The sequence below is a fragment of the Emys orbicularis genome, chromosome 1, assembly GCF_028017835.1.
Source record: "Emys orbicularis isolate rEmyOrb1 chromosome 1, rEmyOrb1.hap1, whole genome shotgun sequence".
NCBI classification, from domain to species: Eukaryota; Metazoa; Chordata; order Testudines; family Emydidae; genus Emys; species Emys orbicularis.
The window spans coordinates 208,917,363-208,934,475 of record NC_088683.1 but is presented as its reverse complement, the minus strand read 5'-3'; the positions used below and the strand labels follow the sequence as shown (position 1 = coordinate 208,934,475).

The 17,113-nt window shown below is 41.9% G+C and overlaps 1 protein-coding gene across 1 annotated transcript; it reads left to right on the top strand.

Annotated features, from left to right (window-relative positions):
* Nucleotides 1-557: 557 nt before the first annotated feature.
* Nucleotides 558-13,076, top strand: LOC135895131 (putative gastrointestinal growth factor xP4). The gene is made up of 7 exons (XM_065423205.1): nt 558-639; nt 2,911-3,057; nt 5,510-5,656; nt 7,660-7,806; nt 9,839-9,985; nt 11,683-11,744; nt 13,038-13,076. The coding sequence occupies exons 1-7, from the start codon at nt 558-560 to the stop codon at nt 13,074-13,076; spliced, it is 771 nt and encodes a 256-aa protein (XP_065279277.1).
* Nucleotides 13,077-17,113: the final 4,037 nt, after the last annotated feature.

The following is a 17,113-nucleotide window of genomic DNA, read 5'->3' as shown; positions in this document are numbered from 1 at the left end:
TCTGTGGTGTGTGGTTGCTGATGAGTATTTGCTTCAGGTTTGGGGGCTGTCTGTAAGTGAGGACAGGTCTGTCTCCCAAGATCTGTGAGAGTGAGGGATCATCTTTCAGGATAGGTTGTAGGTCTTTGATGATGCGCTGGAGAGGTTTTAGTTGGGGGCTGAAGGTGACGGCTAGTGGTGTTCTGTTATTTTCTTTGTTGGGCCTGTCCTGTAGTAGGTGACTTCTGGGTACTCTTCTGGCTCTGTCAACCTGTTTTTTCACTTCAGCAGGTGGGTATTGTAGTTTTAAGAATGCTTGATAGAGATCTTGTAGGTGAATGTCTCTGTCTGAGGGATTGGAGCAAATGCGGTTGTATCCTGAAAGATGATCCCTCACTCTCACAGATCTTGGGAGACAGACCTGTCCTTGCTCCATTGACTTCAATGAGCTTTTTGATTAAGCCTTTAATTCACAGATATACCTGAGGATATGCAATGAGCCCCTCTAGATGTGAAAGATTTTCATCCTACATTTAAATTTTTCAGAAGAATCTAAAGGCTGAAGATTACAAACTGAAATGGAAGAGAAGGGGTTTTGGTTACTGGCGATTGTCCTGGTATTGGAATGCAGAATCCTGATTGAAGGAGGTGAAATACCAAGTAAGTACAATTAACATTTTATCCCAAAGTGATGATGTATGAGCCAATACAAAACTTCTATTGACTTCATATGACCATGCTTCATTCCCTACTCAAAGCAAGGTAATGTATCTATGGGAAATATTCTTGGTTTCCAGTGTTCTCTCCCTACATCAGACTTTTGCTCTCAGCGATACTGGTTGCCAAATAGGCAACTGTAGAATTTGTAGCTTCTCCAATGGAAGTTCTAAGAACTGATCAAACCTTTCCTGAAGTAGAAAGCGACTCATGCCCAGTAATTAGAAGCATCATCAGGAAATTATTATTAAATGGGCAGCCTCTGTCCCTTCTCAGTAAACCTCTCTCCCAAAATGTAGAGTTTCCCATTTCAGGCCAGGAAACCCAGCAGGTCAACACTCTAGATCTCCTGGAATGGTTCGCCGCTCCAGGCCAATGGAGACTGAAGGAAGTAGCGCGGGCCGAGGGATGTGCTGGCCACCGCTTCCCACAGCCCCAAATTGGCCTGGAGCAGCGAATCGCGGCCAGTGGGAGCTGCGATCGGCCGAACCCGCGGACGCGGCAGGTAAACAAACCGGCCCAGCCCGCCAGGGGCTTTCACTGAAAAAGTGGCGGCCCTCGTTTCAGAACCACTGCACTAAGTGAAATTCTAGGGCCTATGTCACACAGAGGGTTTTAATGGTGCCTTTCGGCCATTCAGTCTGTGAGTCTGTACATCTGTGGAGGCAAATCTTTGTCTTAGTTCCTAATGCAGAACAGACTTCAAATTTATTCACAGATTTTGATGACCATAGCATATTTCAGGTGGCGTTTAAATTGGAACCACATAATTTTTAACTATAGTGAACTAATGGTCATCCTTTACATTAACATTCCATTCATAAATGGTTTATAAAGGGTTAGTAAATTACAAAGGGTTCATCCATTTTTTCAAATTGTTGGAGCCAAACAGGTCATTAGTTTGTTTATAACTGTGGCTTATAACAACTTCTAGTGATGTGTTTATAACCATCCATAAGACTAATCCTGTTTGTAACATGCACATAATAGCTAGTATTCATTTATTAACACTTTATATGCCATTGATAAATGAAAACATCAAGTAAGATCAGAATAATAAATATCCAGTAGTCCAGACAGGTCAATTCAACACACATAGTACAGAAAAACTCACTCTTAGCACTCCCTTCCCTTACAGTGACTATCCCCAGAGAAGCAGAATTTTATAAATCAACATTCTTAGCTTCCTTCTTTAACCAAGCGTGTTTGGAAGACGTGTAGTAGTAGGATTTTATGTTCGTATTTCATATAATTTAGAATGAAGAATAAAGAATAATAATGTAGCATGTATTAAATGTATTGGTGCATAATTTGATCATATCCTGCCAGCCACCCATTTTAAATAGCAGAAAGGAATGGGCTAATGGGTCATTTGGTAAAGATGCATCAGCCGGATTCTGTATCTGGGCTGATTTCAAGGCAGTAACAGACCTTTTTATGGTTACCAATTTGTTGTAGGGTTCGCATTTTAAAATACACAATCATGACATTCTTTTACTTTTTTTGGCATTGCAACTTAATGTTTATGTTAACCAACGGGATTTCAGTATTGAGAAAGATGACTCCAATATTTATCTTCAAGAATACCAGACTTAGCCTTAGTGTGAGCCATGGGAGCAGGTAAACTACTCTCAACAGGAACTTTCCTGGGAAAACAGTGCTGTACGGGTTCCAGGCAGGAAAAGGAAGCAGCAGAGCTCTCAAGCGTGCTGGATTTGGCATGACGTTTCACATTTCTGCTGAATCCGGCCGTGTGTTCCGCTGCCGAGCCCAGTCACAGCACTGCTATGTGAGTGGAAGGGGGGAGCTTAATACTTGTAGTTTAACGGTGGAAGGTGGATTACACTGGAATTGAGGAGAACATGATTTCAACTCTTACCTCAATGGACTGCGGTTGACATTCCTATGCACTATAGCAATCGGAGCTGGGCAAACAACACTGTAAGGCCCTCTGCAGAATCCCACTCTACAATATTATAGTTTGTCAGGTTTTACTTGTAAGAACTGAGATATCATTTCACAACTTCCCAATTTTTCTATGGGTAGATTGTTTAAATTAAGGGGATTCCATTTCGAGAGAATTATAAATTTCAACTTCTGAAAGCATAGGAGATAAATGACACTGCTATTAAGCTAATAATTTGAATGAGCAGAGTACTGAAAACTAACCATGAATAGGACAATACACAAAATGTTGGACTTTGTCTTTAACAGGTACAGGTGAATGTGGTATGAAAGTAAAAGACAGAACGAACTGTGGTTATGCAGGCATTTCAGTAAAAGAATGTGTAACTAAGGGATGTTGTTTTGATGACAAATACCCAGGTGTGCCGTGGTGTTTCTATCCTCACCTCAGAACAGGTAACATACCTCTATGAAATGTGTATAATTATCCCATTACTTGATATATATGAAACTAATGGAAGTGGAGAATGATGCTTGTTTTCTCCCCGGCCTCCGTTATGCTTTGTGTGAAGCTGGCAAATCCCTTTTTGACAGAACCTCATGGTCTCTTCCTTTATTTTCTTATTTTTCTCTCTTATACACACTCACAGTATCACATGCTGCCCAGTGTGGTTCATCCTTAATTGGCTCCCTGTACTAGTCCTAGTCCAATCTCCTGTTTAGTGGACCACATGTGCCTGACTCAAAATATCCAATAATGCCTAACGTGGAGAGGGTACTGTGTCAGGTTCCCCCAGGGTGTCACCTGGATCTGGGGTACCACTGAGCCCTCTGACCCACCAGCCGGGGCGCCCACTCAGACTGTGCTGCTGTGACAAGTTGCGAAGCCCTCCAAGATTGTACTTTCACCAGCATTCACGTTGCCATTCAGGCTGTGAATCTGTTCCTCTGTGGAGGCAAATCTTTGTCAGAAACTGCCTCAGTTCGTAACACACAACCACAACGTATTTCAGGTGGTGACTTAAATTGAAACCACATAATTTTTAAGGCTAGTGGACTAATGGTCATCCTTTATATTAACATTCCATTCATAAATGGTTTAAAATGGTTAATAAATTACCAAGCATTAGTCTATATTTAGAAATTGTTGGAACCAAACAAGTCATTAGTTTATTCATAGCCTTGGATTATAACAACTTCTACTGAGGTGTATATAACTGTGGAAGCAGAAAAAGAACTGTCAGAAAAGAACTGCAATGCATGACAGTTTGTTAGCAAGAGTCAGGCTAACTGTAACCCTGATAACGCGAGATTTGTAGAAGCGAGGATTGTGTAAGGCGGGTGAGAAAGAACTGTGAGAAGTTATTGTGACCTTGTATAGATAAGGTGTAGAAGACCTTGTGTAGATAAGGTATAGAAAATATTGTATGTTGGCAAGAGTCAAAACAAGTGAGGAATTAAGATATCAAGATGGCCTATGTATAACAAAATGCAGCTGTCCCTCATTATTTCTGTAATGAAAGGTATAAATGCTTGCTGTAATTAGTTATCAGAGAGAGACCTGCTTAGCTCTCTCCCTCTGCACAATTGTGAGAGTTAATAAAGCTTCTGACTTGCTGTACCCAACCAAAAGAGTGAGAACTCAGTTTTTCTCCGACATAACCATCCATAACAGTCATCCCCTTTGTAACATGCGCATAATAGCTAATATTCATTTATTAACACTCTATATGCCATGCATAAATGAAAACTTAATATCAAGTAAGACCAGAATAATAAATATCCAGTAGTCCAGACAGGTCAATTCAACACACATAGTACAGAAAAACTCACTCTTAGCACTCCCTTCCCTTGGAGTGACTATCCCCAGAGAAGCAGAACTTTATAAATCAACATTCTTAGCTTCCTTGTTTAACCAAGAGTGTTTGGAAGATGTGTAGTAGTAGGATTTTATGTTCGTATTTCATATAATTTAGAATGAAGAATAAAGAATACTAATGTAGCATGTATTAAATGTATTGGTGCATAATTTGATCATATCCTGCCAGCCACCCATTTTAAATAGCAGAAAGGAATGGGCTAATGGGTCATTTGGTAAAGATGCATCAGCCGGATTCTGTATCTGGGCTGATTTCAAGGCAGTAACAGACCTTTTTAGGGTCACCAATTTGTTGTAGGGTTCGCATTTTAAAATACACAAGCATGGCATTCTTTTACTTTTCTTTTGCATTGCAACTTAATGTTTATGTTAACCAACGGGATTTCAGTATTGAGAAAGATGACTCCAATATTTGTCTTCAAGAATACCAGACTTAGCCTTAGTGTGAGCTATGGGAGCAGATAAACTACTCTCAACAGGAACTTTCCTGGGAAAACAGTGCTGTACGGGTTCCAGGTAGGAAAAGGAAGCAGCAGAGCTCTCAAGCGTGCTGGATTTGGCATGACGTTTCACATTTCTGCTGAATCAGGCTGTGTGTTTCGCTCTGAGTGGAAGGGTGGAGCTCAAGACTTGTAGTTTAGTGGTGGAAGGTGGATTACACTGGAATTGAGGAGAACATGATTTCAACTCTTACCTCTACCGACTGCGATTGACATTCCTATGCACTATAGCAATCGGAGCTGGGCAAACAACACTCTAAGGCCCTCTGCAGAATCCCACTCTACAATATTATAGTTTGTCAGGTTTTACTTGTAAGAACTGAGATACTATTTCTCAATTTCCCAATTTTAATATGGGTAGGGTGTTTAAATTTAGGGGATTCCAAATTGAGCGAGCTATGAATTTTAACTTCTGAAAGCATAGGAGATAAATGACACCACTATTAAGCTAATAATTTGAATGAGCAGAGTACTGAAAACTAACCATGAAAAGGACAATACTCAAAATCTTGGACTTTGTCTTTAACAGGTACAGGTGAATGTGCTATGAACGTAAAAGACAGAACGAACTGTGGTTATGCAGGCATTTCAGTAAAAGAATGCGAAACTAGGGGATGTTGTTTTGATGCAAAATACCCAGATGTACCCTGGTGTTTCTATCCTCACCTCAAAAAAGGTAACATACCTCTATGAAATGTGTATAATTATCCCATTACTGGAATATATGAAACTAATGGAAGTGGAGAATGATGCTTGTTTTCTCCCCGGCCTGCGTTATGCTTTGTGTGATGCTGGCAAATCCCCTTTTGACAGAACTTCATGGGCTCTTCCTTTATTTTCGTATCTTTCTCTCTTATACACACTCACAGTATCACATGCTGCCCAGTGTGGTTCATCCTTAATTGGTTTCCTGTACTAGTCCTGGTCCAATCTCATGTTTAGTGGACCATGTGTGCCTGACTCAAAATATCCAATAATGCCTTATGTGGAGAGGGTACTGTGTCAGGTTCCCCCCAAGTGTCACCTGGAACTGGGGTACCACTGAGCCCTCTGACCCACCAGCCGGGGCGCCCACTCAGACTGTGCTGCTGTGACAAGTTGCGAAGCCCTCCAAGATTGCACTTTCACCAGCATTCACGTTGCCATTCAGGCTGTGAATCTGTTCCTCTGTGGAGGCAAATCTTTGTCAGAAACTGCCTTAGTTCATAACGCACAACCACAACATATTTCAGGTGGCGACTTAAATTGAAACCACATAATTTTTAAGGCTAGTTGACTAATGGTCATCCTTTATATTAACATTCCATTCATAAATGGTTTATAAATGGTTAATAAATTACCAAACATTTGTCCATTTTTAGAAACTGTTCAAGCCAAACAGGTCATTAGTTTATTCATAGTCTTGGATTATAACAACTTCTACTGAGGTGTATATAACCATCCATAACAGTCATCCCCTTTGTAACATGTGCATAATAGCTAATATTCATTTATTAACACTCTATATGCCATGCATAAATGAAAACTTAATATCAAGTAAGACCAGAATAATAAATATCCAGTAGTCCAGACAGGTCAATTCAACACACATAGTACAGAAAAACTCACTCTTAGCACTCCCTTCCCTTGGAGTGACTATCATCAAAAGCAGAACTTTATAAATCAATATTCTTAGCTTCCTTCTTTAACCAAGAGTGTTTGGAAGATGTGTAGTAGTAGGATTTTATGTTCGTATTTCATATAATATGAATGAAGAATACAGAATAATAATGTAGCATGTATTAAATGTATTGGTGCATAATTTGATCATATCCTGCCAGCCACCCATTTTAAATAGCAGAAAGGAATGGGCTAATGGGTCATTTGGTAAAGATGCATCAGCCGGATTCTGTATCTGGGCTGATTTCAAGGCAGTAACAGACCTTTTTAGGGTCACCAATTTGTTGTAGGGTTCGCATTTTAAAATACACAATCATGGCATTCTTTTACTTTTCTTTGGCATTGCAACTTAATATTTATGTTAGCCAACGGGATTTCAGTATTGAGAAAGATGACTCCAATATTTGTCTTCAAGAATACCAGACTTAGCCTTAGTGTGAGCTATGGGAGCAGATAAACTACTCTTAATAGGAACTTTCCTGGGAAAACAGTGCTGTACGGGTTCCAGGCAGGAAAAGGAAGCAGCAGAGCTCTCAAGCGTGCTGGATTTGGCATGACGTTTCACATTTCTGCTGAATCAGGCTGTGTGTTTCGCTCTGAGTGGAAGGGTGGAGCTCAAGACTTGTAGTTTAGTGGTGGAAGGTGGATTACACTGGAATTGAGGAGAGCATGATTTCAACTCTTACCTCTACGGACTGCGGTTGACATTCCTATGCACTAAAGCAATTGGAGATGGGCACCCAACTGTCTAAGGCCCTCTGCAGAATCCCACTCTACAATATTATAGTTTTTCAGGTTTTATTTGTAAGAACTGAGATATCATTTCACAATTTCCAGTTTTAATATGGGTAGATTGTTTAAATTTAGGGGATTTCATTTCGAGAGAGCTATAAATTTCAACTTCTGAAAGCATAGGAGATAAATGACACTGCTATTAAGCTAATAATTTGAATGAGCAGAGTACTGAAAACTAACCATAAATAGGACAATACACAAAATGTTGGACTTTGTCTTTAACAGGTACAGGTGAATGTGGTATGAAAGTAAAAGAAAGAAAGAACTGTGGTTATGCAGGCATTTCAGTAAAAGAATGCGTAACTAAGGGATGTTGTTTTGATGACAAATACCCAGGTGTGCCGTGGTGTTTCTATCCTCACCTCAAAAAAGGTAACATGCCTCTATGAAATGTGTATAATTATCCCATTAGTTGAATATATGAAACTAATGGAAGTGGAGAATGATGCTTGTTTTCTCCCCGGCCTCCGTTATGCTTTGTGTGATGCTGGCAAATCCTCTTTTGACAGAACTTCATGGGCTCTTCCTTTATTTTCTTATCTTTCTCTCTTATACACACTCACAGTATCACATGCTGCCCAGTGTGGTTCATCCTTAATTGCCTCCCTGTACTAGTCCTAGTCCAATCTCATGTTTAGTGGACCATGTGTGCCTGACTCAAAATATCCAATAATGCCTAATGTGGAGAGGGGAATGTCTCAGGTTCCCCCAGGGTGTCACCTGGATCTGGGGTACCACTGAGCCCTCTGACCCACCAGCCGGGGCGCCCACTCAGACTGTGCTGCTGTGACAAGTTGCGAAGCCCTCCAAGATTGCACTTTCACCAGCATTCACGTTGCCATTCAGGCTGTGAATCTGTTCCTCTGTGGAGGCAAATCTTTGTCAGAAACTGCCTCAGTTCGTAACACACAACCACAACGTATTTCAGGTGGTGACTTAAATTGAAACCATATAATTTTTAAGACTAGTGGACTAATGGTCATCCTTTATATTAACATTCCATTCATAAATGGTTTATAAATGGTTAATAAATTACCAAGCATTAGTCCATTTTTAGAAACTGTTCAAGCCAAACAGGTCATTAGTTTATTCATAGCCTTGGATTATAACAACTTCTACTGAGGTGTATATAACCATCCATAACAGTCATCCCCTTTGTAACATGCGCATAATAGCTAATATACATTTATTAACACTCTATATGCCATGCATAAATGAAAACTTAATATCAAGTAAGACCAGAATAATAAATATCCAGTAGTCCAGACAGGTCAATTCAACACACATAGTACAGAAAAACTCAGTCTTAGTACTCCCTTCCCCTGCAGTGACTATCCCCAGGCAAGCAGAACTTTACAAACCAACATTCTTAGCTTCCTTCTTTAACCAAGAGTGTTTGGAAGACGTGTAGTAGTAGGATTTTATGTTCGTATTTCATATAATTTAGAATGAAGAATAAAGAATAATAATGTAGCATGTATTAAATGTATTGGTGCATAATTTGATCATATCCTGCCAGCCACCCATTTTAAATAGCAGAAAGGAATGGGCTAATGGGTCATTTGGTAAAGATGCATCAGCCGGATTCTGTATCTGGGCTGATTTCAAGGCAGTAACAGACCTTTTTAGGGTCACCAATTTGTTGTAGGGTTCGCATTTTAAAATACACAAGCATGGCATTCTTTTACTTTTCTTTTGCATTGCAACTTAATATTTATGTTAGCCAACGGGATTTCAGTATTGAGAAAGGTGACTCCAATATTTGTCTTCAAGAATACCAGACTTAGCCTTAGTGTGAGCTATGGGAGCAGATAAACTACTCTCAACAGGAACTTTCTGGGAAAACAGTGCTGTACGGGTTCCAGGCAGGAAAAGGAAGCAGCAGAGCTCTCAAGCGTGCTGGATTTGGCATGACGTTTCACATTTCTGCTGAATCCGGCTGTGTGTTCCGCTGCCGAGCCCAGTCACAGCACTGCAATGTGAGTGGAAGGGGGGAGCTTAATACTTGTAGTTTAGTGGTGGTAGGTGGATTACACTGGAATTGAGGAGAGCATGATTCCAACTCTTACCTCTACGGACTGCGGTTGACATTCCTATGCACTATAGCAATTGGAGCTGGGCATCCAATTATCTAAGACCCTCTGCAAAATTCCACTCTACAATATTATAGTTTGTCAGCTTTTACATGTAAGAACTGAGATATCATTTCACAGTTTCCCAGTTTTTCTCCGGGTAGGTCGTATACATTTAGGGGATTCTAAATTGAGCGAGCTATGAATTTTAACTTCTGAAAGCATAGGAGATAAATGACACAGCTATTAAGCTAATAATTTGAATGAGCAGAGTACTGAAAACTAACCATGAATAGGACAATACACAAAATGTTGGACTTTGTCTTTAACAGGTACAGGTGAATGTGCTATGAAGGTAAAAGAAAGAACGAACTGTGGTTATGCAGGCATTTCAGTAAAAGAATGTGAAACTAAGGGATGTTGTTTTGATGCAAAATACCCAAATGTACCCTGGTGTTTCTATCCTCACCTCAAAAAAGGTAACATACCTCTATGAAATGTGTATAATTATCCCATTACTGGAATATATGAAACTAATGGAAGTGGAGAATGATGCTTGTTTTCTCCCCGGCCTGCGTTATGCTTTGTGTGATGCTGGCAAATCCCCTTTTGACAGAACTTCATGGGCTCTTCCTTTATTTTCTTATTTTTCTCTCTTATACACACTCACAGTATCACATGCTGCCCAGTGTGGTTCATCCTTAATTGCCTCCCTGTACTAGTCCTACTCCAATCTCATGTTTAGTGGACCACGTGTGCCTGACTCAAAATATCCAATAATGCCTAACGTGGAGAGGGTACTGTGTCAGGTTCCCCTGGGGTGTCACCTGGAACTGGGGTACCACTGAGCCCTCTGACCCACCAGCCGGGGCGCCCACTCAGACTGTGCTGCTGTGACAAGTTGCGAAGCCCTCCAAGATTGCACTTTCACCAGCATTCACGTGGCCATTCAGCCTGGAATCTGTTCTTCTGTGGAGGCAAATCTTTGTCAGAAACTGCCTTAGTTCCTTATGCACAACCACAACGTATTTCAGGTGGCGACTTAAATTGAAACCACATAATTTTTAAGGCTAGTGGACTAATGGTCATCCTTTATATTAACATTCCATTCATAAATGGTTTATAAATGGTTAATAAATTACCAAGCATTAGTCCATTTTTAGAAACTGTTCAAGCCAAACAGGTCATTAGTTTATTCATAGCCTTGGATTATAACAACTTCTACTGAGGTGTATATAACCATCCATAACAGTCATCCCGTTTGTATCATGCGCATAATAGCTAGTATTCATTTCTTAACACTTTATATGCCATGCATAAATGAAAACTTAATTTCAGGTAAGACCAGAATAATAAATATCCAGTAGTCCAGACAGGTCAATTCAACACACATAGTACAGAAAAACTCAGTCTTAGTACTCCCTTCCCCTGCAGTGACTATCCCCAGGCAAGCATAACTTTACAAACCAACACTCTTAGCTTCCTTCTTTAACAAAGAGTGTTTGGAAGTCCTGTGTCTTACGTTAGCCAACGGGATTTCAATATTGAGAAAGATGACTCCAATATTTGTCTTCAAGAATACCAGACTTAGTGTGAGCCATGGGAGCAGGTAAACTACTCTCAACAGGAACTTTCCTGGGAAAACAGTGCTGTACGGGTTCCAGGCAGGAAAAGGAAGCAGCAGAGCTCTCAAGCATGCTGGATTTGGCATGACGTTTCACATTTCTGCTGAATCCGGCCGTGTGTTCCGCTGTGAGTGGAAGGAGGGAGCTCAATACTTGTAGTTTAGTGGTGAAAGGTGGATTACACTGGAATTGAGAAGAGCAAGATTTCAACACTCACCTCTACCGACTGCGGTTGACATTCCTATGCACTAAACAATCGGAGCTGGGCACCCAACTCTCTAAGGTCCTCTGCAAAATCCCACTCTACAATATTATAGTTTGTCAGGTTTTACTTGCAAGAACTGAGATTTCATTTCTTAATTTCCCGGTATTTCTACTGGTAGGATGTTTAAATTTGGGGTATTCCATATTGAGAGAGCTATAGATTTTGACTTCTGAAAGATTAGGAGATAAATGACACTGCTATTAAGCTAATAATTTGAATGAGCAGAGTACTGAAAACTAACCATGAACAGGAAAATACACAAAATCTTGGACTTTGTCTTTAACAGGTACAGGTGAATGTGCTATGAAGGTAAAAGAAAGAACGAACTGTGGTTATGCAGGCATTTCAGTAAAAGAATGCGAAACTAGGGGATGTTGTTTTGATGCAAAGTACCCAAATGTACCCTGGTGTTTCTATCCTCACCTCAAAAAAGGTAACATATCTCTAACTATGAAATGTGTATAAATATCCCATTACCTGCATATATGAAACTAATGGAAGTGGAGAATGATGCTTGTTTTCTCCCCGGCCTCTGTTATGCTTTGTGTGATGCTGGCAAATCCCTTTTTGACAGAATTTCATGGGCTCTTCCTTTATTTTCTTATCTTTCTCTCTTATACACACTCACAGTATCACATGCTGCCCAGTGTGGTTCATCCTTAATTGCCTCCCTGTACTAGTCCTAGTCCAATCTCATGTTTAGTGGACCATGTGTGCCTGACTCAAAATATCCAATAATGCCTAATGTGAAGAGGATACCCTTACATACTGCATGAGCCAGCTCCCGTTAACATCAATAAGAAATTTCATTTAATGTTATTTAGATTAAAAATCTAAATGTTTTCCATGAACATTTTTATTGGAAAACATTTTGACAATTTTTTGTGACCAGCTTTAATGTGAGCATCAAAGGTGTTCCCTAGTGCTTCATTCCCTACTCAAAGCCAGGCCATGTATCCATGTGAAATATTCTTGGTTTCCAGTGTTCCCTCCCTACGTCAGGCTTTTGCTCTCTTGCAGACTTACTGGCTGCCAAATAGGCAACCATAGTATTTGTATCTTCACCAATAAAAGTTCTAAGAAATGATCAAACCTTTCCTTTAGTAGTCTCATGCCCAATAATTAGAAGCATCGTCAGCAAATGGTTAGTAAATGGGCAGCCTCTGTCCCTTCTCAGTGAACCTCTCTCCCAAAATGTAGTTTCCCTTTTCAGGCCAGGAAACCCAGCAGGTCATCCTCCTAGAGTTACACTCTGCATCTCCTGGAACGTGGTAGATTTCTCTAATCTGGCAGACAAAAGAATAGCAAGATCCAGTGGCTGGAATTGAAGCCTGAAAAATACAAACTGGAAATAAGGTGTGAATTTTGAATAGTGATGGTAATTAACCACTGAAAGAGATTTACCAAGAGATGCAGTAAATGTTTTATCACTTGCAGTCTTTTAAATCAAGTATAGCTGTCCACACTCTGCTTGTTATTGGACTCAATGAAGGGATCACTAGGTGAAATTCCAGGGCCTATGTTACAAAGAAGATTTTAATGGTGCCTTTTGGCCATTCAGTCTGTGAATCTGTGAAGACAAATCTTTGTCAGAAACTACCTTAATCCCTAATGCACAACAGTCTTCAATTTTATTCTCAGGATTTTGATGACCAGAGTGTATTTCAGGTGGCAGCCTAAATTGGAACCACATAATTTTTAAGGATAGTGGACTAATGGTCATCCTTTACATTTACATTCCATTAATAAATGATTTATAAAGGTTTAATAAATTACCAAGGGTTAATCCATTTTTAGAACTTGTTGGAGGCAAACAGGTCATTAGTTTGTTTACAACCGTGGCTTATAACAACGTCTACTGATGTGTTTATAACCATCCATAACACTAATCCTGTTTGTAACATGCTCATAATATCTAGTGTTCATTTATTAACACTTTATATCCCGTTGATGAATGATAATATCAAGTGAGACCAGAATAATAAAGATCCAGTAGTCCAGCCAGGGTAATTCAGCACACACGGTACAGAAAATCTCACTCTTAGCACTCCCTTCCTTTGCAGTGACTATCCCCAGACAAGCACTGTTAGCTTCCTTCTTTAACCAAGAGTGTGTGGAAGTCCTGTGTCTTACGTTAGCTAACAGGACTTCATTAATGAAAAATATGACTCCCAATATTGGTCTTCAAAAATACCAGTCTTAATTTAATTTAATTTAATTTAGATTAAAAATCTAAATGTTTTCCATGAACATTTTAATTGGAAAACACTTTAACTTTTTTTTTTTTTTTTTTTTTTTGGACCAGCTTTACTGCTGGTTGGAAACTTGAAGGTAGGGAGGGGAATAGTGGGGGGAAAAAAAGTAAAAAAAATTTCATGGTTTAGCATTAGAATAACTTTTCAACTAGCTGTAGTGATTTTTTCATCTTCATTAACCTGAAAAATAGAGAATATTGTAGGGGCATCTCAGTTATCTCTTCCCTATGCAGATATATGACATACATTTGTTTCATCTTCTTGTATTGGTTTATGTGCATATGATATATACCAGGGGTCGGCAACCTTTCAGAAGCGGTGTGCCGAGTCTTCATTTATTCACTTTAATTTAAGGTTTCACGTGCCGGTAATACATTTTAACATTTTTAGATGGTCTCTCCCTATAAGTCTATATATTATATGACTAAACTATTGTTGTATTATAAAATAAACAAGGTTTTCAAAATGTTTAAGAAGCTTAATTTAAAATTAAATTAAAATGTTGATCTTACGCCGCCGGCCCGCTCAGCCCGCTGCTGGTCTGGGGTTCTGTTCACCTAGGCCAGCAGCGGGCTGAGCGGGGCCTGTGGCCGGGACCCCAGACCGGCAGTGGGCTGAGCGGCTCAGCCCGCTGCCGCTCAGGGGTTCCATCTGCCGGCTCCTGCCAGCCGGGATCCCGGCTGCCGGACCTGCTCAGCCCGTTGCCTGTCTGGGGTCCCGGCCCTGCCCACATACAGTGGGTACCTACCTTCTCCCTGGTTCTGATCCATTCTCTTCCTCTCTCTCTGCACTGAGCTGAGGGTGGGAGTGCACTGAGCACAGGGCTGGGGGTGAAGGAGCAGGCTGGGGGTTGGGGTGTAGGGTCTGGCCAGGAGCTAGAATGAGGGAGGGGGCTCAGGGTTGGGGCAGGAGGTTTGGGTGTGGAGTGCTTACCTGGGCAGCTCCCATTTGGTGCGAGGGGTGCAGGTGGGAATGTGGGGGTGGTGGTGCAGGAGCTCCCGTTTGGTGCTGAGGGTGGGGGGGGGGATTTGGGGGGTGAAAGAGTCAGGATGTGGGAGGTGCATGGGGTGTGGGGAGGCTGGGTATGTGGGAGGTGCAAGAGTCAGGGCAGAGGGCTGGGGGCATGTGAGGGGGATGCAGGTGTCAGAGCATGGAGTGTGGGGGGCCTGGGTATGTGTGGGGGTGCCAGAGACAGGGCTGGGGTCATGGGGGGCGGTGAAGGAGTCAAGCAGAGGGCTGGGTGTGTGTGAGGGGAGTACAGGGCTCAGGGCAGGGGCCTGGGGTGGGGGCGGGGCACAGGGCTCAGGGCAGAGGGCTGGGTGTGTGTGAGGGGGGGTCAGGGCAGAGGGCCGGGGGTGTGGGCTGGGGTCGTGGGGTGCTCACGGCAGGGGGCTGGAGGGGATATGCCCCTATTCCACTACCCCCCTTCCCCAAGGCCCTGCCCCTGCTTCTTCTCTGCCTCCGCCAGGAGCAGCGAGCACGCTGACTCCACTCCTCCCCAACCCCTCCCTCACAAGGGCCATCAGCTGATCGGCCGGCAGGGAGGGAGGGACGGAGAGGAGGAGGAGGGACAGGAACCCAGCACACTGCGGGAAGAGGCAGGGGAGCCGGCAGGACCAAGCTTCTGCCCCCTGCCCCCTCGGGATGGGGCGGGGGGGCGGAGGGCGGAGAAGAGTGGGCCGGGCCGGGCCAGGCTGGGCAGGATTTTTAATGGCACGCTGCTCCCTGCTGGGACTACGGCAGACAGCAGTGTGCCATTAAAAATCAGCTCGCATGCCGTCTTTGGCACGCGTGCCATAGGTTGCCAACCCCTGATATATATTTTTGTTCTGCTCCTGGCCCTCCACAGCTAGGATCCTGTGTCTTCCAGTAGCCATCAGCACAAATCCCACATGAAGGGCACAAAACGTTGGTGCAGATTCCAGTTGTGGCATCCCAGCCTTTATGCAACTTCCACTATCAGGGCCTCTGCTCTGATCTTACTCACCTCCTGGATATAACAGAAATAAAGAAAAAGAAAATATTGACACACTCCTTCTATTAGACCAACTGAACTGTGTCCAGTCATCTGAGGATGTGTAGAAGGGGACTGTTGTGTTGAACAATTGCCTGATATACACCTCTCAACTTGTCACAGCTTTGCTGCTTTAGGATTCAGAAAAATACTTTTCATTGACCTGTGGACTTGATGGGAAAATCTGACCCTAAAATACTGGTTTTCCCTTTTTTTTCTACCCTCAGATTATTAAAGAAAATCTACCCCAGGAACATACCCCAGGAACTTCTCTGTCAATAGAACCATTGACGAAGGAATGTGTTTAAATCTTGCGATTTCTACTCTGTAATAATTTTGATTTCCAGGTCATTCCTGTCTTATACAATGACACAGTTAATTACTGGATGGGGGTGGGGTTTGGGTACCAACTCATTTTTAAAAAAAATCCTCTTCACTGGTTTAATATTGGGCAACTGTTTATCATTTTCAATAAATCCAAATAAAATATAGAAATGGTGTGTTGCATACCAGTTTGTTTTTAATATTCCGAATGTTTCCTCTTCCTTTCAAAATTATGTCCCTGATTCTCCACTTTGTCTGTGCTGCATAATAGGGAGTGGTGGCCTCAGAAAGCTGGCTGCAACTCCCTGATCCCTGACTGCGCACACCAGGGGAAGTTAGAACAGCAGAAGGCCTGCTTCAACTTCTGCCTTTGGCACATGCTAAGCTCACACCACAGGGGGAACCAGACATAGGTGGAGCCCCACTCTACTGGGTCCCCATAATAAGAACATCAGAATGGCCACACTGGGTCAGACCAATGGTCCATCTAGCCCAGCATCCTGCCTTGTGACAGTAGCTGGTGCCTGGTGCCAGAACAGGGCAATTATTCAGTGATCCATCCCCTGTCATCCAATCCCAGCTTCTAGCAGTCAGAGGCTTAAGGACACCTGGAGCATGGGGTTGTGTCCCTGACCATCTTGGCTAATAGCTATTGATGGAACTGTCTTCCATGCCCTTATCTAATTCTTTTTTTAATACAGTTATAGTTTTGGCCTTCACAACATCCCCTGGCAACAAGTTCCACAAGTTGACTGTGCGTTGTGTGAAGATGTACTTCCTTTTGTTTGTTTTAAACCTGCTGCCCCTTAATTTCATTGGGTGATCCCTGGTACTTGTGTCATGTGCAGGGGTAAATAACACTTCCACATTCACTTTCTTCACACCATTCATGATATTATAGACTTCTACCATATCCCTGGCCGTTAGTTGTCTCTAAACTGAACTGTCCCAGTTGTCTTAATCTCTCCTCATATGGAAGGTGTTCCATACATCTAGTCATTTTTGTTGCCCTTCTCTGTACTTTTTTTAATTCTAATATCTTTTTTGAGATGGAGTGACCAGAATAGCGCACAGTATTCAAGGTGTGGACATCCCATGGATTTATATAATCTCATTATGATATT

What these genes read in the sequence shown, in the direction of transcription:
- LOC135895131 (XM_065423205.1), top strand. Translation starts at nt 558, where the DNA reads ATGGAAGAGAAGGGGTTTTGGTTACTGGCGATTGTCCTGGTATTGGAA. An exon ending in CTATCCTCACCTCAAAAAAG is followed by an intron (nt 7,807 to 9,838) that starts GTAACATGCCTC and finishes TGTCTTTAACAG; the next exon opens with GTACAGGTGAATGTGCTATG. An exon ending in CTATCCTCACCTCAAAAAAG is followed by an intron (nt 9,986 to 11,682) that starts GTAACATACCTC and finishes TGTCTTTAACAG; the next exon opens with GTACAGGTGAATGTGCTATG.